Source organism: Aedes albopictus, chromosome 1 (assembly GCF_035046485.1).
Source record: "Aedes albopictus strain Foshan chromosome 1, AalbF5, whole genome shotgun sequence".
NCBI lineage: Eukaryota > Metazoa > Arthropoda > Insecta > Diptera > Culicidae > Aedes > Aedes albopictus.
In genome coordinates, this window is record NC_085136.1 from 73,371,526 (window position 1) to 73,394,514 (window position 22,989).

Sequence of the window (22,989 nt, forward strand, 5' to 3'; positions counted from 1 at the left end):
TACTGTGTTTTTGGGCTCACTGGTGACCGCCGACAACGACACCAGCAGGGAAATTCATAGGCGCATTGTGGCAGGAAATCGTGCTTACTTTGAACTCCACAGAACTCTACGATCGAACAAAGTTCGCCGTAACACGTAGTTAACCATCTACAAAACGCTGATTAGACCGGTCGTCCTCTATAGGAGGGTGCGTTGCGTATTATCTACGGCGGAGTGCAGATGGAAGACGGGACTTGGAGAAGGCGAATGAACCACGAGCTGTATCAGCTGCTGGGAGAACCAACCATCGTCCATACCGCGAAAATCGGGAGGCTACGGTGGGCGGGTCACGTCATCAGGATGTCGGATAGCAACCCGACTAAAATGGTTCTCGGAAGTCATCCGACCGGTACAAGAAGACGTGGAGCGTAGCGAGCTAGGTGGGTCGACCAAGTGGAGGACGATCTGCGGACCCTACGCAGAGTGCGGATCTGGAGACAAACAGCCATGGACCGAGTGGAGTGGAGGCGGCTACTATGTACTGTACTGTAACAGCAGAGCTCACCCCCGCCTCAGCCTGATCGATAAGGTAAGTAAGATACTACACAGTATTCACTAGAACCAAGAATACCTCTGCATCTAATTGGGTTTCAATGTGAAGAACGGCTATTATACTCTTGACGGTACTTTTCGAACCCTCTAAGCAGAATACCCTCTTCGAATGAGTGTAATCAGTTTCGTACCCTAATTGTCAATTAGGGCGGAATTAAAAGATACGAAACAGATTACACTCATTCTAAGGCTATTATACTTTTTTTTTCTAGCCGAAAAGGATCTGACACAAGGACATTTTTTCTCTTCTTTGAACAACTTAACCGAAAACAAACGCATTCGTTCTACTCTAGGCGAGTTGGTTTGAGAGAATGATTCCATCTTTCGGCTTGCGTATTTATTTGACCTTTCATGATCTGTTGTTTTCTTTTCAAATCTAAATAATTAAAAAAGTGGCTTAGATCTATAATTAGTTGAATAAATTTATCTGCAGGTAGGTTCCTTCCTTTCTGGGTATTCTTCTCTTCTTTAGCGTTTGCGTTTTGCGAAAAGTGGAAATATTATCAATTATATGTAAATGTTTTTTTTTTCAGGAGAATAATTAATATGGTTGTTCTATTTTCACTTGTGTTATTTTGTGTTTGCTGCAGCAGTTTGCTTAATTTAAAAGGACTCCCCGACACTCTTGGGTGAGTTCTGGCTTTCCCACGGGGACCGCAACGGTCCCTGAGCAGAACTACCTCTCCCACTAAGCAGTGCACGCACGGTTCGAAGTTTAATTTTAGTTGATTTTCTTACTGTCTCAGTTCGTCACACACTAGCTTAAACGGTAAAACGCGGCACATACACCTTTTACTCGGTGGCAGCCATGGCCCTGGCCTGTGCCCGGACACGTTTCTCGTACTCCAGACGATTTTGACTGTTGGGAAAGGGGGATGATGGTAAACGTTATCCTAGAGAATCATTCAGCAACTTCCTGGGAAAAGAATACTTACCAATAGATAGTGTACGCTTCCGCTTGGGCGGGATCCTTGATGTTCGGTTCGTTCAGCAGATCCTGGATGCCGAGCAGAATCTGTTTGATCGTGATCGCCGGACGCCAGTCCTTCTCTTCGTCGAGCAGCGACAAACAGACCGTTCCCGAGGGGTACACGTTCGGGTGGAACAGCGGCGGTTCGAACTTGCACTTTGGCGGGCTGGTTGGGTAGTCGTCCTTGAAGATCATTCGCAGCTTGTAGAGACCGCCCTCCCATGGGGTCTGCGGGACAAAAAGGGGAGAAATGTGGGGTTAGGGAGGGTTCACTCGCGTTCGGAAGGTTTCCTGGCAATACTTACTCCCTTCTTTCCTGGAATAGCGCATTCCCACGTCATGAGATTGAGTGTGCCATCGGCGTTTTTAACAGGACGAGCTACGAATCCCTGGAAATAAACAAAACATAACTTAAAACTTAGATACAATATTTAGAGCCAGGCTTAAGCATTTTATTCGGCGTTGTACTATTACCGGTTAAGCCAAGGTAAAGAAATCGGCCCTAAGTAAGCTATGCGTTATTTATATAGGGCACTGCATGAAATTCTCTCCTTCTCTTTTACTCTAACAGAAATTTTGTAAACAACAAGGCCAAGAAACGTCAAAACCCCATACAAATTCAAAACAGTGCAGTGCCCTATAGCGGCTAGAGAGATGAGAGATTGTTCAGTAGTTCCCAACAGTTGCCAAAGTGGCGTAAGTGCAATTACATTCAACGACGTATTTGGTCATAGGCATAGGCGCCAACTTGTGACGTAGTTGCGGGGTGCGAAGCTCTTTAAAATTTTCACGTAAATAAGCCAAATTAGAATGAACTCCGTTGAATTTATACGAATTTATTTGTTTTTGAGAGGCCTGCATTAGAGGATAAGCATTAGAGGGTGGAATCAAAAGGTTCGAAAAGGGTATTCTGAAGGAACTGCTGGACTAATCCCGGTAGGAACTTCTGAAGTAATTCCCAGTGATTAAGTAATCTCTTTAAAAGAGATCTCTGCAGAAACATCTGAAGACACATCTAGTTGGAATTAGAGAGGAATTCCAGAAGGACTTCCAGGGAGAATCTCCGAAGGAATTCCTGGAGGAATACCCGAAATCATTCTAGGTGGAAGCTCCGAAAAAAATCCAGAAGGATTCCCCGTAGGAATTCTAGGAAGAATCCTCGTAGGAAATCCAGGATGAAACCCTAAAAGAATTTCACCAGGAATTCCAATGCAGTTCCATCATGAACCCCCAAATTAACTCCAGTAGGAATCACCAAAAGAATTCCAGAAGGAATCCCCAAAGGCTTTCTAAGAGAAATCATCGAAGAACATCGGGGAGAAATCTTCGAAGAAATTTCAGGAGAAATCCTCGAAGAGATTCCAAAGAAAACTTCGAAAGAATTTTCTGGAAGAATCCTCGAAGGAATTCTTGAATGGAATTCCAAAAAGACTACTAGAAAAAAATCTAAGAGGAATCCCCAAAGGAATTCCAGGAGAAATCACAGTAGGAACTCCAGGAAGAACTCCAGAAGGAACTCCCGTAGAAATCCTTTGAGGAATTCTCGATATCCAGGGGTATCGTTCCAGGAAGGGGGCAAGCCTAGAAGAAAATCTTGGAAGAATACTTGTAGGAACTCCATGAAGGATCATTCAAGGAAATCCTGGAGATATGTCTGATTTAAGTCTACGAAATTCTTGAAGGAACTCTTAGAGGAAATCTGAAAATCCCAAATAGGAATTCCCGAATTAACTTCTGGAGAAATGTTTGCCTTAACTTCTAGAGGCATCCGTGCATCCAACTGAAGAACTGGAGGAATCTTAGAAGTAACTCCTGGACGAATGCCTTAATTAACTTCTGTAAAAAAATCCCCGATGGAAGTCGAGGAGGAATCCTCGAAGAAATTCCAGAAGGAATCGCACAAAGAATTCTAGGAGGAATCGCAGAAGTAATTCCAGGAGGAATCATCACATGAATTTCAATAGAATTCCTTGAAGGAAGTCCATGAATAATACCCGAAGGATTTCCTCGGAGAAATTCCAGGATGAATCCCCGGAGGAAGTGCAGGAGGATTTCCAGGATAAGTTCCCAAAATAATTCCAGGGGCCCCCAATGAAATTTCAGGAGCAATCCCCAATGAAATTCCAGAAAGAATTCTCGACAAAAGTCTTTGAGGAATTCTCAAAAGATCTTCTTCTTCTTCTTTATGGCTCTACGTCCCCACTGGGACTTGGCCTGCCTCGCTTCAACTTAGTGTTCTTTGAGCATTTCCACAGTTATTAATTGAAGGGCTTCCTTTGCCTGCCATTGCATGACTTTGTATATTGTGAGGCAAGTACAATGATACACTATGCCCAGGGAGTCGAGAAAATTTTCCCGACCGGAACGGGAATCGAACCCGCCGTCTCCGGATTGGCGATCCATAGCCTTAACCACTAGGCTAACTGGAGACCCTTCTCAAAAGATGTCCAGGAGGAATCCCCAAAGGAATCCTCAAATAAATTTCAAAAGGAATTCTCGAAGGAATTCCAGGAAAATTCCTCGAAGGAGTTTCAAGAGGATTTCCCGAAGGAAATCCCTAAGCAATACCACAAGAAATTCCTGGAGAAATTTCCGAAAAAAAAACCAGGAAAAATTCCCGGAAGAAGTCCAGGAGAATTCCTCAAAGGAATCCTCGAAAAAATTGCAGAAGAATTCCTCAAAGGAATTTGAGGAGGAATCCCCGAAAAAAGTCCATGAAGAAATTCCCGAGTAAAATCCATAAGAAAAACCCGAAAGAATTCTGGAGGGAACCCCGTAAAAATTCCAGAGTCCAGGAGGAATTCCCTAAATAATTCCAGGAGGAATCCCCAAAGGAATTCCAGAAGGAATCCTCGGAGGAATTCCAGTAGTAATTCCCAAAGGAAGTCCATATAGAACCCCCGAAAGAATTCCAGGTCGAATCCTCGAAAGACCTCCAAGAGCAATTTCCGTGGAAAGTTCAGGAAAAATCTCCAAAGGAATTCGAATCTACGAAGGCTTACCAGGTGGAAACCCCGAAGAATTTTCCAGAGGAATCCTTTTAAGAATTCAAGGAGGCATCCTTGAAAGATATCCAGGAGGAATCCCCGAAGGATTTTCAGAACGAACTCTTGGACTAATCCCTGAATGAACTTCTGTAAGAATCCCTGAAGAAACTTCTGGGAGAATCCTTGAATTCTTCTGGAGACGACTCAAGGCAGGCGATCAATCAGGGCTAGTATAAGCAATACACGCTCTCACGTCACTTCTCCAGTAACGCAAAAGCAGACACAAGCATCTTCTGCGGAGCTCCCGTTGCTCACACAAGATTCAAGTTATAGACCTGCACTTTCCCTCAACTCATTATCTAAACTGCGCAATGTCCTTGGATCCTCCTGTAAGAATCGCCGAAAGAAATCCTGAAGAAATCTCTAAAAGAATAGGCCTTTTCATGTGACAGATCCGTGCATGCATTTGTTTACAAAGCTTGAACAACAGCTGCTAACAAGAACGTGTCATCTTCATAGAAGAACTGTCAAACGCCCGAACAATCAGCTGATTTAAGACGTCAAATGAAAAGGCCCATTCTGCAGAAACCTTTGGAGAAACATCTGCACGAATCCCTGCAAGTCCTGGAGAAATCTCTGAAGTAACTCTAGTACTAATTTCTGTAGAAACTCCTGTAGCAATTCATGAAGGAACTTCAGAAGGAAGCCCTGGAGGAACTCCTAGACTATTTGCAGTATCGTCTTTCATCCAGGACAGTTGAAGGAATACCGTATCATCAATGGTTTGAACAGAAGCCTAATATCTTGGACACGTGCGCCCCTTCGGTGTCGATGTTTACTGTCACATCCCAAGCGAGAATCGGACGAAATTCAAGCATAACTTTTCAATCCGACGTAACTCAAGAATGTAAACAAATCCGGGTTAACAGCTGCATACATGATTCGATGATTACAAATTGAAGGATCCACATCACTGTTTGATGATTTATTGCTTAATTTGTTTAATTAAGCATATTATTCGAAACGACGTATCTAACTATTTTGATGTTTACAACTTTACTGATAGATACACCGTTTTGATATATGAGAAAATCAAACGACGTATCTAACCAAAATCAAAAGTAACAGATACACCAAACTGGCACCATACAAAAGCGACGTATCTGGCATGACGTATCTCTAACCAGTGTCTTAATTTGTCAAATTACAGTCATCCCAACCGACGCCCAGAGGCTCTTGCGTCGTAGATTTGTTTTTGTTTTGATTATCGCCTCGACAACCCCTGCGCCACTCTCTGAAGTTCAAGCGATGAAAAATTCATTACGTCGCTGTCTGCTGAATTTTTACCACGGACTGATATTCAAAGTCAGCATATTCATCTTCAATTGATATTTTTTGGTTTAAGCACGATTTAAAAGCAAAAAGTGCTGCTGATGTATACCATTCACTTAAAGCAGGCATAATTACTAGCAACCAAGATGAAGTTCGTAGGATACAGTGAAGTATCTAAGGGCTACCGTTTACTCGATGTGAATACTGGAAAAATCACAATCAGTCATGATGTCAAGTTTCTTGAGTCGATCAATCCTGGAATTCGATTTGGAGCACAGCAAACTAATGGTGAAGTAGGGTAAATTTCCAATTGTTGCACGGTTATAAATTCGCCAATTGTTGCACACCTCATAAGCAGTGCTGAAAAATTCATTTCGTCATATCTAGATTCAATCACCTACAGCTCATTTTAGAAGCTGAACCTGAGAATATGATATATGAAAAACTTGTGCGGGTAGACCAGTTCTGCAAGAAAGTCACGGAAAAATCGCATTTTTTCGAATATTTAAGGTAAATGTCACGTACTACTTTCGAAAAATGCCAATGATATTCACGGTGAATATCATTTGGCATTTTTAAAAGGTACTCCGTGACATTTACCTTAAATATTCGAAAAATAGCGGTTTTTCCGTGACTTTCTTGCAGAACTGGTCAAGCCGCACAAGTTTTTCATACACCATATTCTCAGGTTCAGCATCTAAAATGAGCTGTAGGTGATTGAATTTGGATACGACGAAATGAAATTTTCAGCATTGCTCATAAGACTAACATGGAGTGTGCGACAATAGGCAAGTTTTTAGCCGTGCAACAATTGGAAAATTACCCTAGTTGTTCCTTGATGAGCGATCATGCGGCAAGTCTGGTGTCGTTTGTACGGATGATGATGATGACTCTGATGCAGATGAAATTTGGGATGATGCAGGAACTATTCCGAGCGGAACTGAAAGCAATCACGAAGATGATCCGAATGATGTCGAGAGTGAAATTGCATTACTTCGATCAATGAGGACCAACCGTGGAAAGCCCCTAAAAAGGTTTGCGTGCATAACTGAATTAGAAGAACGAGAGCCAATGAATCTCAAAGAGGCGTTGGATTCCACTAGCAAAACCAAGTGGCAGAACGCGATGATGAAAGAACTAGACTCAATGTAGTACTAAAGTATCTGGAAGAAGATCAAGCTGAAATCGTTATGTTTGAGGATAACCAAAGTTGCTTGCATATGTTGGATTCGGAAAAAATCGCATCAAGCACATTGATACAAGATACCACTTTTCGAAGGATCTAAATGGAGACACCATCCTTGTTGTTAGCATTTCGTGGATTGAGGGCGGGCTATTCGACCCCATATATTGGGAGTATTCGAGGGCTTGCAGTTGTTCGTGAGAACTTTCTTTTGGAAGGAGATTCTTTTTCCCTGATGCGGGTTTCGCGCAGGCGTCTCTACTTGCGGGTCCGCACAACGCTTTTTGACCCTTCATACAGGGTGCGGCAGGAAAAAATGCGAAAAGTTCCAGGCACTATTACACGCTAAATATGGGATATGTATGACTATTTTTTCATGACAGTGTATCAGTCAATGTCTATATTCTAGCACTGAAAAATAAAAATGAACATATTTGATGTTTAACATGTGATAATGTAGGCCTAATAAGCGGATATCAATAAACTGCGCGCCCAATGGTCATTAAACAAAATGACTATAACAGTATCAAAATTAGCTCAAATTCGATGAACAACCAGACCTCACTGATCCAGAGCCATGTAGTTTCACATACCAGATGGAATAAGTACAAATATTTGATGATATTGTAGAGAAAATCAAAAAATTTGTTTTATCAGAGGCGAAATTTAGCGACCTGTGCGATTTTCTGCGGTTTGAAAATTCTGGTTGTCTTCATCTTCAGGCGCCGCCCTGTAAAGGTTTGTGACCAAAATGGGATTTTTTTTTAATTAACTGTTCAGAAAACTAGCCTATTATAGATCATGGAACGTTGAAACATAGATTGGTTAATGTCAAATGGATGAAAATGAGGTTTGAAGTTGAAAAACACTTTTGCATTTTTTCCTGCCGCATACTGTACAGGAGAATGACTGATAACTAACAACAGCACAATCTTAATCAAATCGCTTATCAAATTATCCCAGTGCTATGCTGCCCCCACTCGCATAACAGTCCCATTTGACTTTTCATCACTTTTGAGTTAACGTTATGAATAGTCATCATTTTTGATGTACTTCCAAAAACAACAATAAAAATTACGAATTTTTATGTCAATGTGTGAAAAAATACCAAGTTATGAGCGTCCCATACCAAAAGTACCCGCATAACAGTCCCATCATGGATTTTTGTGTTACGTAACACAAAACTGAACAACTTTGTAGTGATTGTAATATTTTTTACAGTTACATATTCATGTGCAAAGCAATCTGTGAAAGTTTCGAGATGATCAAAATATTTTTCAAATTTTGGCGATTTTTCAAAGTTTTATATGGAAACAAGTTTTCAAACTTCAAATGCCGTTTTCTGAATTCCTACTTTTTGCAAATGGGACTGTTATGCGAGTGGGGGCAGTATACAAATGCATGCAATGGCAGGCAAAGAAAGCCCTTCAATTAATAACTGTGAAAGTGCTCAAAGAACACAGAGTTGAAGCGAGACAGGGCAAGTCCCAGTGGGGACGTAGAGCCACAAAGAAGAAGAAGAAGTAGCCAGGCTCCTGTAGGAATATTGAACCGTCTGTAAAAAATATTATCGAGCCTTGACGAACCTAGGGGCCTCCTACGCTCCTACTTCCCAACTTCTACGCGACGTTTCACGGACTTTGTAGGGAAAGCCGTAGTTGTCTTCGGGTTCCTTTCAGTCTCCGTTCATACTCATTACTAGCCCTCTTTTAAAGTAATTCAAAATGCTCAAGTGTCACCTGACAAGACATTATTAAACCTGTTTATCCTTAGAGCACATCTTTCTGCTTCTAATTCAACATGTTCGTGTAAAGACAGCAGATTAAGAATAGCATCTAATGCTTTAAATCACGGAGACAAATTTCGTTCGTTTGAAACAAAAATATTCATGTTTATTCGGTAAACTGATAAAATATTTAAAACTTAAATATTTTTATTTTTAAAACAAACTCAATTACATATTGATTTCTACAATACCCATTGAAGAGCCCCCCGTTCCGCCGTCGAGAACATAAACAACACTCTCAAGTTCCAGCTGCATCACCAAACATGATTTCCTCTTGCAAAAAAGGCAAGTTTCACCAAAAGTTTCCACGAAATCCCATTGATTTCGGGAGCGTATGTTATCTACATAATGTTGGCATTGAAAGTTCCACGCGGGAAGTGGATTTTCCTAGAGAGGGAAATAATTTTGTAAATTTAATTGGAAAACAAATATTTCCGTAGGGCCGACCTGCCACAAAAAAACAAAAATTTTTACATTTGTTTCTAACATAACCAGTCAGAAGATACATGTTTGTTTCAAAAATGGATTGAATTTGCTTCAAATGTGACGTTCGATTTGCTCCGAACAGTTTTATTTTTGTTGCCAGAACAAATTGACAATTTATTTGAGTTCACCTGAAATATTTTTGATTTTACCATGCTTTTTTCTGCGTGATGGAGGACTTTCTTGTAACGTATAAACTGCAGGGCACTTTTTTCCGCTTGTAGTTTAACAAATTGATGCAATGGCAGTATATTGAGAAGGGCATCCAAAGCAACTGATGGAGTGCTTTTCATTGCTCTTGTCATAGATATACAAGCAAGTCTTTGTAGCTTACTTAGCTTCTTTTGAGAAGTTACCTCATTTGTTTTGGGCCACGAAACAAGTGAAGCATAAGTAGTCTTATGGCTAGTTTCCACTTCGTACGTACTGTGCAAAAAGATAGGACAAGTAATGGTGAAGTAATGATTCCGCTTCAAAATTACTTGAGCGCAGTCTTGTAAACATTCGACACTTTTGACTACCTTCATTTCGTTACCGCAGTCGGGTGTCAGCTTGCTTTGTTACATTCGAGCGCTACTGTTACCTCTTACACACAACACGAGTGGTGGAACGAAGTTCAATAAACATAAGAAAGCATCAAATCATTATCGTCTGACACGATGACATTTGTCTAATTCAAGCTTTTCGCATAGATTTTCAGCCAATTACGATTATGAATGTTAGTATTTATTAGTTTATTCTTGCATGTTGTATTCAATGCAACACACATTTGGCCAACACAGCTCTCATTATGGAAGAAGACAGGAATAACAAAAGCCGAACCGTCTCCCGAAAACGCTATCGTGGTGGAGCCCATTCGTTTGACATTTTTGTTTCGTACAGTAGTTTGATTGCTTGTGTGGCGAATGTCGGAGACAAAAGAGGCTGAATATCGACGAAAAGGTTCAAATGAATGTGATCTCTAACAAAACTGCTTGAGCGGTTCGCAGATGGCAAGTAAGGATAAAAGTGTAATACTCATAACGCCTCCCGTGCGAATCAAATGGAGCTGTCACTTTTCCTTGCGGAAAAATTGTCCGCGCTATTATTCCGTAAGGAAAAGTAACGTTTCTCCCCATACTGGATCAGTTGTCAAAATTACTTGCGGAAAAAGAGGGAATTTTACTTGAGCGCTCTACTTGGCAACACGAAACTTAGCTTTAAGCCGGACTATTGCAGCATAGATCCTGTGAATCATGTTAGGTCTAATACCCCAGGTTTTTTCCTAAGGCTTTGCTGCAGACCCAAAGGGCATTCGTACCTTTGGTCAAAACATTGTTTAAATGTGAATTCCAATTCGGTCTTTTGTCCAAAAAGTTACCCCAAGATGTTTAACTTCTTCCGAAAACTGAATTTGAACTTCATATAAAGAAGGTTCAGTAAGATTTATTTTTAACCTTCTCTTCTAGTAAAAAGCACAATTACAGTTTTTGAAGGGTTAACGTTTCATCCCTCTTTTCGGCACCATTTGAGGGTAACATTCAACGCAGATTGTAGCCGGCTGGTTATCGTGTCGTGTATTTTCCACGTATCAGAATAGCTACATCATCTGCGTATCCAATAACCTCGAAGCCTCGATTGATAAGTTTCTTAAGGAGTTCGTCCACTACCAAAGACCACAATAAGGGCGATAGTACTCCTCCTTGAGGACAGCCCTTCACAAATCTTACTGATAGTTGCACACCACCAAGAACGTAAGAGATCTCTCGATCTTTATTATCCATTCGATAATGCATTTATCCAAGCCTCTTGCTAACATTGCTGAACGCATTGAGCTGTAGAATGCGTTATCGAATGCTCCGTCAATGTCGAGAAAAGAAACCACGGCTAATTCCTTGGCTTGAAACGATTTCTCAATTTTGCTGACTAGCGACTGTACTGCCCCTCTTGGCACAACAGTCCCATGTCGAAAAACATCAACTGCAGAAAACGGCGATTGAAGTGATGCAAAGCAAATCTGTTTTGCGGTCTTTTTATTTTATTTTCATAATTGTTTTCGCTATATATTCAACCAAAAAAGTTTATTAAATACATTTGTTATGTAATAATTGTGGGTTTAGCATTGCAATAATCTTTTTTCTATTAAAAACCATAATGTGACTGACATGCGAATATATTTGATTGTGAACGTCAAAATATTCGCACATCAGTCACACCGTGCATCTCGACGTGCGTCACTGCCACTTGGTTGTTGTTGTTTATTCTGCATTCGCCGTCCAGTAAACACGGATTTCGTTTCATCAGTGATAAAACACGAATTTCTGATCATGTCCGCGTTGCAATTACTGCAAGTCTACGAAAGTGAAAGCGAAAATGGTTCTTCCGATGAAGAATTCATCGGATTCGACGATCTTGCCGGTGACCGGTTACTATCCAGCACTGCCAAGTATGACGCTATTTGCCAAGCCCTGGAATCAGCTGTTGCAGCAGGAGATCACCCCGGTGACAAGGATGTGAGTAATGCGGATCTGGTTCTTAATGAAACATGTGAGTCTGGGCTGGAGCGATCTTCGCAAAGTGAAGATGGAAGCTTTTGTGCAGAAGCCGAACAACAGATCGACAGTGAAAGCGACTCAGGCGGAAAAGAAGACCTGGAATCCGACGGTAATAACTTGATCACCGACCAGAAAAAGCGGAAATGGACGGTGAAAGAAAAACTGCGTATGCATCGCGCAAAGAAGCGTCGCCTGAAGCACGATGTTATCATTGATGGATGTGGTTGCAAGAAAAAGTGTGACCAGATATTTTCTAAGGAAGAACGCTTAAACATTCATGAGCGATTTTGGCAACTACGATTCGTCGAGCAAAAGAATTTCGTGCGGGAACATGTTCATCGCAAGCCGGCACAACGCCGACGCCAGAACCGGTTTGCTGCGGATGGTCCGAAAAAGAAGTTTTCGCACATGTTCACCCTCAGTAACCCAAACAGTGATGAGGTACCAGTTTGTCGGAAGTTCTTTTTGAATACTATTGGCTACAGAGCCAATTGCGGGTAAGATCAAGTGCCTTGAAATAACATGATAATAAGTAAATATATTTTTGTCTTTTAGAAACATCATTTACCGATGCCTGGACAGTGATTATCACGGAAATCAAATTCCCACGAAACGCGGTAAACACGAAAGAAGCAAGGCGAAGCGAGAAGCAGTAATATCTCACATCGAGTCTTTCAACCCATCCGTATCTCATTATCGACGAGAACATGCACCGAACAGGCTCTACTTGCCATCTGACTTAACGGAAGCTTCGATGCATAAGCACTACCAAGAATCTGCCAGTCCTAACTTGCGAGTTAGCTACTCGTTTTATTCCGCCACGATCTCACGAATGAATATTTCATTTGTTAAACTCGGCCATGAACAATGTGAGGCTTGTGTTGCTGCAACGCTTCATCAGACCAAAGCATCACATACAGAAGCGGACCAGTTTATCCTGGAGTGTCCAGCTTGTAAGTCGTATGTCGAACATTTAAGGCTGAAAGATCTCGCTCGATTGGGATACCGGAATGATGGAGATGAAATCCGCACGAAAGAGATCGTGCTCGCTGTGGACCTGCAGAAGGTAAATCTGTTTGTAATATTTGTAACTGAAATTATTCTAAAGCTGTGTCTCTTGCTACAACAGGTCATCCAGCTGCCTCGTATGGATGGTTTGAAGTCGATCATTTTTGCCCAGCGTATCTTAGCGTTGAACGAAACATTTGCGCCAGTCGGCGAGTACACGAAATCGTTCCCAGTCATTTCTTGTGTCTGGGACGAATCAACGTCTGGAAGATCCGCGGGTGATATCACAAGCTGTTTCAGCAAGGTCCTACTTTGGTTAAACGAGATCGAGAAGGTTACTTTCTGGCTGGACAACTGTTCCAGTCAGAACAAGAATTGGAATTTATTTCTATATTTCATCCTTCTGCTAAATACCGACACTACTGGAGTAAAGGAAATTGTCCTGAAGTATTTCGAATCCGGCCATACCTTTATGGCCGCTGATAGTTTTCACGCGGCAGTAGAGAGAGGCATGCGTCATGGACCACCAGTAACAACGTTTCCTGAATTCAAAAATGTAGTCCAAAGAGCGACAAAAAATGTGGTAGCGATCGATTTGGCACCCGATGATTTCTTTGAGATGAAAATGTCAATTTCCCAATACACTCTGACGCACTGTAAGCCTCGCCCGTACATAGAGAATATGCGTAAAATTGTATTCAAAAAGGGCAGCTACGATATAAGCTACAGTAGTACGTTGGACGAGAGTGAGGGCTTGGTAAGTTGCTGCATTCTTTCGAAGAGACAGCGAAACATAGTTACCTCACAAGATTTCGAGATCGACAGCATCCTTACACGACGAAGCGTTCCCGTCGGCATATGCCCAGACCGAAAGCAAGCACTCCTGAAGGTAGTTCTACCAGTTATCCAAGAACATCAACAGCAATTTTGGATTGATGTCCCCGAGCGACAGGATACACCACCGTCCGAAGATTAGAGAGACTGTACTGCGCTGTGTATAAACGCATTGAAATATATGAACTATTACCCCTAATCTTTTTTTATATATGAAATATAACAATTAATGGTTGTATTGCATAGTCAACGCTTCTTCTAACAATAAAAGAATAAATGTGTAAAAGAGAAAATGTGTATTATGCCTTTTTTGGCTACGTAATAACAAGGCATCAGTAATGTGACTCTTATGCGAATATTTTGCAAGATGGGACAACACAAACGGGTATTTTTCCACGAATTTTGAGAACAAAGTCAACGATTTTATTAGCTTAAAATGTACCCTAGATCAAATTAGGCCATTTCCAGTATAAAACGCAAAATCGTCAAAAATCGACATGGGACTGTTATGCGAATAGGGGCAGTGTAGTGCTGTTATGGTAGATTTGCCTGTTTGATAAGCAAATTGACACTTGCTTAGAGGCATTTCTACTAAGCTGGTAGACTTGATGAAGTCATCCACTATTTTCTTCATGGTCTTTAACAGAACACAGGAAAGGCTTATAGATCGGAAGGCATTAGGTGTTGTTTCATCTCTTTTACCAGCTTTTGAAAAAAAAAACAACACGAACCTTACGCCATGCCTTAGGTATGTAAGCTAAAGTGATACTGGCTTTAAATATGTCGGTAAAGAGCGGAACAATCGCTTCTTTCCCTTGTTGAAGTAACACTGGAAAGGTTTCATCTATCCCAGCTGAAATTAAAAAAAAATGTATGAGTAATGTCAATTTCTTGATTTTGTTTTGGCTGACCAAGCCATGTGGGAAATTACACTGTTGAAAATGCTTTGACATCCATGTGCACAACAGAACATGTGCTCGATGAACAAATTGAGATTTGAAATTATGAAAAGAAATCCACGTACTCCGGTGAGACTCGAACTTACGACTCCCAATTCGCTAGACGGGCGCTTCTATTCCTTCAAGCTACGGAGTCACTCGACTATCCTCCCTTTAGTGTTAAGGGAAGCCGTCTACGGACGTAAAAAATAGGAAGTTCACCAAGGGGTTGGTCATTCAGCACACTTCTTTTGTGCCGTTATTTTTGAGCGTGTGCCAATGTGTGCCAAAACTGTGCCGATCATTTTTCAGTGTGTGCCGAAGTGTGCCGAACGTGCCGGGAGCTGTTCCGCATGTGCCCAGTGGAGTGTTTTCTTCGAATGTTTGTGCACTATTTGAAACCCTGCCTGTTTTTGACAAATGTTGTTAATCTAATCAGTGTTAACCAACAAAATTCCACCCAGAACACTTGTCTAAAAGCAATCTAAAAAGATTTTTGTAATCGTTAGTATGTTGGCAGATTAATTCTATATCACTAATGTCGTTTTCGTTTTTGATTCAGTTCCAATCTGGGTTGGAACTGGATCAGATCACAGTTTCAACCCCAACCCGACTTCGGTTTCGCTTGTACTAAAGTTTGTTTGACGTTGTTTGTTTACACATTTCCGCCGATCCAGTTCCAACCCAGGTTCAAAAACGAATTCGACATAAGTTGTTGTGCCCGTGTGTGCCGGCATGTGTGCCGGGCACAATGTGCCGAGTGACCAACCCCTTGAAGTTCACGGACAATAAACTGTCAAATTGAAAAACTCATGTCGATAAAGCAGAACTGAAAAATTTGTAAGCTCCACCGGAGTCGATAAAACAGACCTGAGAAAAGCATTGTAAACTCCACTGGGAGTATAAACAGAAATAGGTTGGACATATAGCCTCAGATGCTGGTCCATTAGGTGGTGCACAAAAGAAAAGCACCACCGATCAGAAAGAAGAAGATTTTTTCCCCTGACGCAGGTTTCGCGCAAGTGCCTGTTTGCGGGTCCGGCCAGCCCCTTTTTGGCCCTTCATACAGGAGAATGACTGATCACTAACAACAGCATTTGCACTATTATCAATCTTTGCACCCAAGATCTTAGATTAACTTAAAACTAGTATCACAGATGTTGAGGGAAGAGTACTCCCGATGAGCAAGTTTGCTAACATCTCACAGGACATCCTGAAGGATCTCGTGACCCGTTCGAAGCTTATCAATGGTGGTGTCGACACCGGCCAGCTTGTGGAGATCGGCGGTCGGGTACCAGCGATTCAGGTTGCGAACCATCTTGAGCAGCTTGTTCTGTTTAATTGCGTAGATGAACATTGGTCGGATCATGCACTTGATCACCAGCAGCTTGTTTGTTGATGTGCAGTTTCGACAGTCGATTCAACAGGGAGTACAACAGCGCTTTGGTAGACTGATCAACTTTTCCGGCAACCTAGCCCACATACATATCAACCTCTTGTTGAACAACACTCCCAAGATATTTGACTTCATTGTCCCATGTAATTGGCTTCTTAAACGGTGTTGAGATAATTCCATATTCTGAATCTGCATGCAAAACTGAGCCGAAATCCAAATTTTCATGAATTTTGGTGCCCGGGAACCTATTTAAAAATCAGTTTGAAGTTTTTTTGTCGAATCACCCCTCGTTGCATTTTGTACTGGACGGAGCTGTCAAGCAGTTGCCCAGCTGTCAAAAGGTGATTTCAAAATATATCTTTGTAATTGATTTTAGGTATCAATATAAAGTACAAAAAATCTGAAAAAAATCATAGTTGCTCAGAAAAAGGTGCTCTTTCGTATAAAATTAAAAAATCAATACATTATTCTAAATTTAAAAACCCAATTAGCTGATCATTAACCGTGATCGTTCTGCGGGGTGAGTGAACCAACTGAGTTTTGCTTACCAAATTAATCCGCCATTTCCGGTGGAATTTCTGAAGATTGTCCATTACCACTTGAAGGTGAGCAACGACGATTTGCGGGTCTTAGTCCGCAAAGAATGCGCACGATACTCCATCTATCATCAGTACGTCTGAAGTTAGGACGTTGTAGAGGATCGGACTCAGGACTGATCCTTAGGGCACGCCAAAGGGGATGTCGTGGACTTTAGACATGAATTACGTAGTTTTACGAGTTTTTACTAGTTTTGATACATCGAGCGTGGATTTTTGGTACGGGCTGGAGTAACGTTGAGCGTCGACCGGAGTCGACAGCCCAAAGCACCGTGGCGTATCGGGCCACCATTTCCGTCAAAGGAGATTTCCTTCGAGTCCGTGCAACCGCCAAGGCCCGCCCCAAGGGGTAGCAAAACGGAGAGTGAGTGAGGTCGCTTAGCCAAGCGAAGTGAAATTACCGGTGGTCGCCAATCAACCGCCCGGAACAGTCCACCAAGTTACAACCCGTGTGGACCACCCGAAAGAACGAAGCGAACCGGAACTTCCTCATAGTAACCAACGTCGCCCCGCTCGGCCTAGTAGGAATGTAAGTACGCGAAGCCTGGTCGTTGGGCGAGCGGGTTTCTGTTTGGAAGGAAAGGTTCAATCCGGACGTTCAAGGGCCGAGAAATTGGAAGTCTTCCGTCCAGCCGCCACTCACCCCGCACCTATAGTTTCGGTCATACCCGCACGGACTCGCTAGGCTGCCCGCCATCCTGCAGCAAAGGCGGAATCTCTTCGGCGCCATTACCCCGAAGGTTTCCACCGCCATCGCCGAGGTTTTTGCTGTCTACGAGCGTCGCATCGAGTCAACGTTCAAAATCCTGCGCAGGTACGTGGAAGTGTTTTGTTCATGGCCATGATTAGCTTTCTTTAGAGTAGTTCCCGTTAACCAAACATAACCGTCCAAGCCGAATGATAGTTTGGCAATAAAGAGACTGTTAGAGTAGAAGTATCGAAACTTGATTACGTTCCGTTTTTAGCACTTCTGAAAGATTTTTCGCAATTCTTAAGGTTTTAGTTTCCGTTTCGTTCAGGCTAATTGAGGATAGGACTCCCACTCTTCAAAATTCGGTATTGCGTTCACGGTTGGATGAGCTTAAGTTGTTTTGGGGTTTATTCTCTAGCAAAAGGTTGGTGTTAATCTAGATTCGAAAAGATTTTGAGTAGTTTTTGGTGTCAAACGACCGTTCGAAAGCCCTGAGGAACTTGTCTCAGCAAAGTCGGGCAAACAACAGACTGGTGGTCTCTCCTACGAGAGTGGCGCTTAAGCCACCAGGTTTTACAAACCCTCGTGCGAGTTTTAGCACGGTTACATTGGCACTCTGAGGGAAGTTAAGGACGTAATCCACCAGCTCAAAAACAACAAAGCGGCTGGTAAGGACGGTATCGCAGCAGAACTCATCAAAATGGGCACGAAAAAGTTGGCCACCTGTCTGCACCAGTTAGTAGTCAAGATCTGGAAAACCGAACAGCTACCGCAGGAGTGGAAGGAAGGGATAATCTGTCCCATCCACAAGAAAGGCGACAAGTTAATGTGTGAGAACTTTCGAGCGATCACCATTTTGAATGCCGCCTACAACGTGCTATTCCAGATCATCTTCCGTCGTCTTTCACCTAAAGTAAATGAGTTCGTGGGAAGTTACCAAGCCAGTTTCATCGACGGCCGATCGACAACGGACCAGATCTTCAGCGTACGACAAATCCTCCAGAAATGCCGTGAATACCAGGTCCCAACGCACCACCTGTTCATCGACTTCAAGGCGGCATACGACAGTATCGACCGCACAGAGCTATGGAAAATCATGGACGAGAACAGCTTTCCCGGGAAGCTTACCAGACTGATAAGAGCAACGATCGACGGTGTGCAGAACAGCGTAAGGATATCTGGTGAACTATCCAGTTCATTCGAATCTCGACGGGGACTACGACAAGGTGATGGACTTTCCTGCCTACTACTCAATATCGCCTTGGAAGGTGTTATGCAACGAGCCGGGCTCATCAGCCGGGGTACGATCTTCACGAAATCCGGGCAATTTGTCTGTTTTGCGGATGACATGGATATTATTGCTAGAACATTTGGAACGGTGGCAGAACTGTACACCCGCCTGGAACGTGAAGCAGCAAAGGTCGAACTGGTGGTGAATGCGGCTATGACAAAATACATGTTGGTAGGTGGGACTGAACGAGACAGGACAAGCCTTGGCAGCAATATTACGATAGACGGGGATACTTTCGAGGTGGTAGAAGAATTCGTCTACCTCGGTTTCTTGCTAACGGCTGACAATAACGTGAGCTGTGAAATACGAAGGCGCATCATCAGTGGAAGTCGTGCCTACTATAGACTCCAGAAGAAACTGCGGTCAAAAAAGACTCACCTCCGCACCAAATGTACCATGTACAAGACGCTAATAAGACCGATGGTTCTCTACAGGCACGAGACATGGACGATGCTCGAGGAGGATCTCCAAGCACTCGGAGTTTTCGAGCGACGCGTGCTAAGGACGATCTTTGGCGGCGTGCAGGAGAACGGTGTGTGGTGGAGAAGGATGAACCACGAGCTCGCTGCACTCTACGATGAACCCAACATCCTGAAAGTGGGCAGGGCATGTTGCAAGAATGCCGGACAACAACCCTGCAAAGTTGGTGTTTGCTAACCATCCGGTTGGTACAAGAAGGCGTGGGACGCAGAGAGCACGATGGGCGGACCAGGTGGAGCGTGATCTGGCGAGCGTTGGGCGTGACCGACGTTAGAGAGCTGCAGCTGCAAATCGAGTATTATGGCGGCAAATTGTTGATTCAGTATTATCATGAATTTTATGTTAACTAAATAAATGAAATGAATAATACATCGATGATTGCCTGACCATTCCCCGAATCAGTGCAATACATTGACCACGTCCTTGCAATCATCGGGGCAAATAGTAGTCAAAGTCAGTTAAAGATTAAATTTTATCGATACAGCTTTATCATCTTCATGGAGAGGAATTCCGAGTAGGTAGGGAATTGAAGATCAACAGTGACTAGAGATGACATTCCGTACAGAAACTATGCTCGGGCAGCACATTTTCATATAGATTAAAACAACAAACTCTTGCTCATGTATTGATGAGCATGTCATACAAGCCAGATGCAGGTAGTACCGAATTATTTTAACACGAACAATCCTGATTTATGAATCACCCTATACAAAGGTAGATACCTATATACACACCAAAATTTTTGAAATGCTTCCAGCACGCCAAAAATCAGCAAATGAAATTGCTGAATTTCAGCAACATTTTTGCTGAATTTCAGCTAAACTTTGCTGATCAACTGTCAAAATTGCTGGATGGTTCAGCAAGTTGAAAAATAATTGCTGATACTCAGTAATTTGTATTGCTGAATGCAATCAGCACGCCAAAAATCAGCAAAGTTTGCTGATTACCAGCAAAAATATTTTGCAGTGTAAGCCAATTGCTTTGTATTCCGTTGTTGATTTAATATCAACACAAACATAACGGTTCTTTAATTTCAAGCAACCCTACCTTCCTAAAAAAAACCTGTATACGCCGCTGTCGGTACAGCTATGAACAAGTTTTCTCAAATCAGTCCGATGTGATAGTTTTGCTTTGCACAATATTTTGCCCTTCCTCCACTTCCGACAGCCCCCCTTCCAATTCAAACTCCTCCCTCTAAACAGCCCTGAAAAGCACTTCCAACAACAAGAACAAAAGAAGAAAAAATGAAACCCCCTCGAAAACTTACAAAGGGATGATCTTTACGCCATGCTTTTCGTTCCTCGCCGAGACGCGCGATCGCAATTCCGGACATTCTGGGTTGTGTGACTGAGCTGGTACTGTTCCTCCTCTATCGGTTCCAAACAAATTCGCCGATAATCTGCCGGAAAACAAACGGGGCGAAAGTAGAACACTGGATTAATTTTCTCTCCCCAAAACGGAATCTTCTCGACGAGGGCAGCGAGCGACGGACGACAAACGATGCGAGCTTTTTCCTGCTGCTGTCACTGCGCTTTGCTTTTCCTCTTCCCCATCCGTCCCAAACTATACGGGGAAAAGTCTCGCGCACACCAGCTGCCGCCGTCCCGAAACTTACCTCTTTTCTGGCTTCAAAACAGTCTTGCGGGGCTGGATTTCTACACTTTCCGGAACACGGGACCTTCGGGCGTACTGTTTGCATAAAATTATCGCGGCCCTTGGATCTTCGGGTAACCAAAATCGCTTTTTTCGCGGGGCTAGCGAACACCTTTGAACACACTCAGGACCTCTCAACGCAGCGCAGCGCGGTGAAACCGAAACGGCAAACCAAAAGAGCGAAGGTGTCTTCTTCTTCGCGACCCAGCGACGAACGGCACACGATGCTACGACTACAAACAACCACGCGGCGACTAGAAGTGGGATGTGTGTGTGCGGTCGACAAGCCGATACGCCTCGTAAACTTTGGCTCGCTAAAGATTCAGCGAAAGCCGCCGATTTACAAAGTTGTCCAAACACCGACCTGACAACCAAAGCGATCTGGCAAATGTTGGGTCGATTATCAAACTCGTCGTTCATCTGGGCGTTGCGGTTGGTGTGGGTTGATGCGATGCAGTTGACACCCGAATGACAGTTCCGTGTCATTGTGTGAGTGAGGGTTTTTTGCTGTACTAAAATTGGATGTCTGACAGCTCGAACTCGTCTAAAGTGAAGCACCTGCCGAGAAAATTTCTGCTTTCAAGACAGACCACAGACATGAGTGCAGATGGTTGCTTAAGGCCCGTTTAGACTATCGGATTTGTCGGTCTGATTTGAGTGACTGCTCGAAAAAAATGTATGAAATCGTAAACAAAGGTCACTCAAATCGCTCGAATCAGACCGAAAAATCAGATAGTCTAAACTATAGACACTATAGATACCATAGACTCGCGGAGACGAAGGAAACTGTAGCCAAACGAGCTGTCAGTTCGTGTAGCCAAGCGAGAATGACGTCATGATATCGATAGCGACAATGGATTGCGTGACGTCATATTCACTCGATACACTCTAAAATCGTATTGCTCAACCATGTCTCCGCGAGTCTATAGTGGTTTCGCAGCCCGGCGTCACGAACACTAATGCAAATCTACTGGTTGAAAATATGCCCATTTGATTTTGCCGGGAACAGCTGATTTTTGTTTACTATTTTCAACCAGTAACTCAGGTAGTGTTCGTGTAATGCAACGTGTACGTACACGCAACACCACCAAAAGCAGAAACCACTATGGAATCTATAGTGTCTATAGTCTAAACGGGCCTTTAAGGCACAGTTGAAAATCAGAATTTTTAACACGCGAAAATCGAATTTTCTCCTAAACCGTGTGTCGGGCGTACGTCGGGCACAGTGCGCTGGATAGAGGGCCGGGTCCGCCATCCAGCGCACTTCGTCCGACGTTAGGTTTCAGGAATGGATTTTGAAAAAAATCGATTGCCGGGTGTGGAGAATCTTCGGGTTTCAACCGCGACGACAATAACCAACCTCGGTGATAACAATGTCACCGGAGTTGAACGTCTAGCAGTCGGCTGACGTCCTTTATTTTGGTTTTGGGCTGCTGTGGGGGCGGGAGAGTTGTCAATTTTCGTCATCCGGTCCATGATGGTGCTGAAAGTGGATTTCGTCTATAGCTGTATCGACTCCTTCAAGCTCGGCGGGTCGAAACTCTCCAATGCAAAGTCACCCGGTCCGGCGCTGCTTCCTGTACCCGGTGCCGAGCAATCCGGCGGCAATGAGCCTCTGCACGAATCTGGCGTCAAATGTCAAATGTGACTTTTACTGTGCGCGCTGTTTTCAAATTTTCTGTGGGAGTGAGCAGGATAGGGCAAATTCGTACAGAGGCTCATTGTTCCCCATCCCATGTAATTGGGAGATGGTGGAACCTTGGGTGGAACGTATTCTTTCGAAAGCACGATCTATGAGTACTTTTGCGTTTCGCACTGCGGCGAATTTAAGTCAACAAAAACAAAAACATCGACAGGCCAATGATTCCAGAAAAATTTAAAAATTATCTTGGTAGCACATCTGAAAGGTATCGAAGTGTGTCGAAAGGTGTTTCTGGTGTGTGAAATGGGTGTTTAACACAAGGTGTCAGAGTTTCCAACCCCTTGTCTGCATGTCAAACTGAGCCGAAATCCAAATTTCCATGAATTAAGTTGGTGCCCAAGAACCTATTTAAAAATCAATTTGAAGGTTGCATGGGAGTGATTTTCTGTAATAGTATTGCACTAAATAGGGTATTGTACCATTTGGGCAGGTGTACCTATTTTGGGCACATGCCGCTATAACCATAGACTAATTTCAAGATCTCGATGTACCAAAGAAAACCATTAAATTTTCTGTGTCCTGTCTGGTACCCAA

At 43.0% G+C, this 22,989-nt stretch overlaps 1 protein-coding gene across 1 annotated transcript; it reads right to left on the reverse strand.

Moving 5' to 3' along the window:
- Positions 1-873: 873 nt before the first annotated feature.
- LOC109422124 (SUMO-conjugating enzyme UBC9-B) lies at positions 874-20,986 on the reverse strand. The gene is made up of 5 exons (XM_019696757.3): positions 20,716-20,986; positions 20,368-20,499; positions 1,867-1,950; positions 1,527-1,789; positions 874-1,450 (listed from the first exon to the last, which is right to left on the reverse strand). Exons 2-5 carry the CDS (start codon positions 20,431-20,433, stop codon positions 1,384-1,386), a joined length of 480 nt encoding a protein of 159 aa, XP_019552302.1. The 5' UTR covers positions 20,434-20,499; positions 20,716-20,986; the 3' UTR covers positions 874-1,383.
- Between the last annotated feature and the right edge of the window lie 2,003 nt (positions 20,987-22,989).

Excerpts from the sequence above, each read along its gene's own strand:
- LOC109422124 (XM_019696757.3), bottom strand. The coding sequence starts at position 20,433 with ATGTCCGGAATTGCGATCGCGCGTCTCGGCGAGGAACGAAAAGCATGG. Across the intron at positions 1,790-1,866 it reads CTATTCCAGGAAAGAAGGGA|ACCCCATGGGAGGGCGGTCT; the intron begins GTAAGTATTGCC and ends TTTGTCCCGCAG. Across the intron at positions 1,451-1,526 it reads GAAGCGTACACTATCTATTG|TCAAAATCGTCTGGAGTACG; the intron begins GTAAGTATTCTT and ends CTTTCCCAACAG.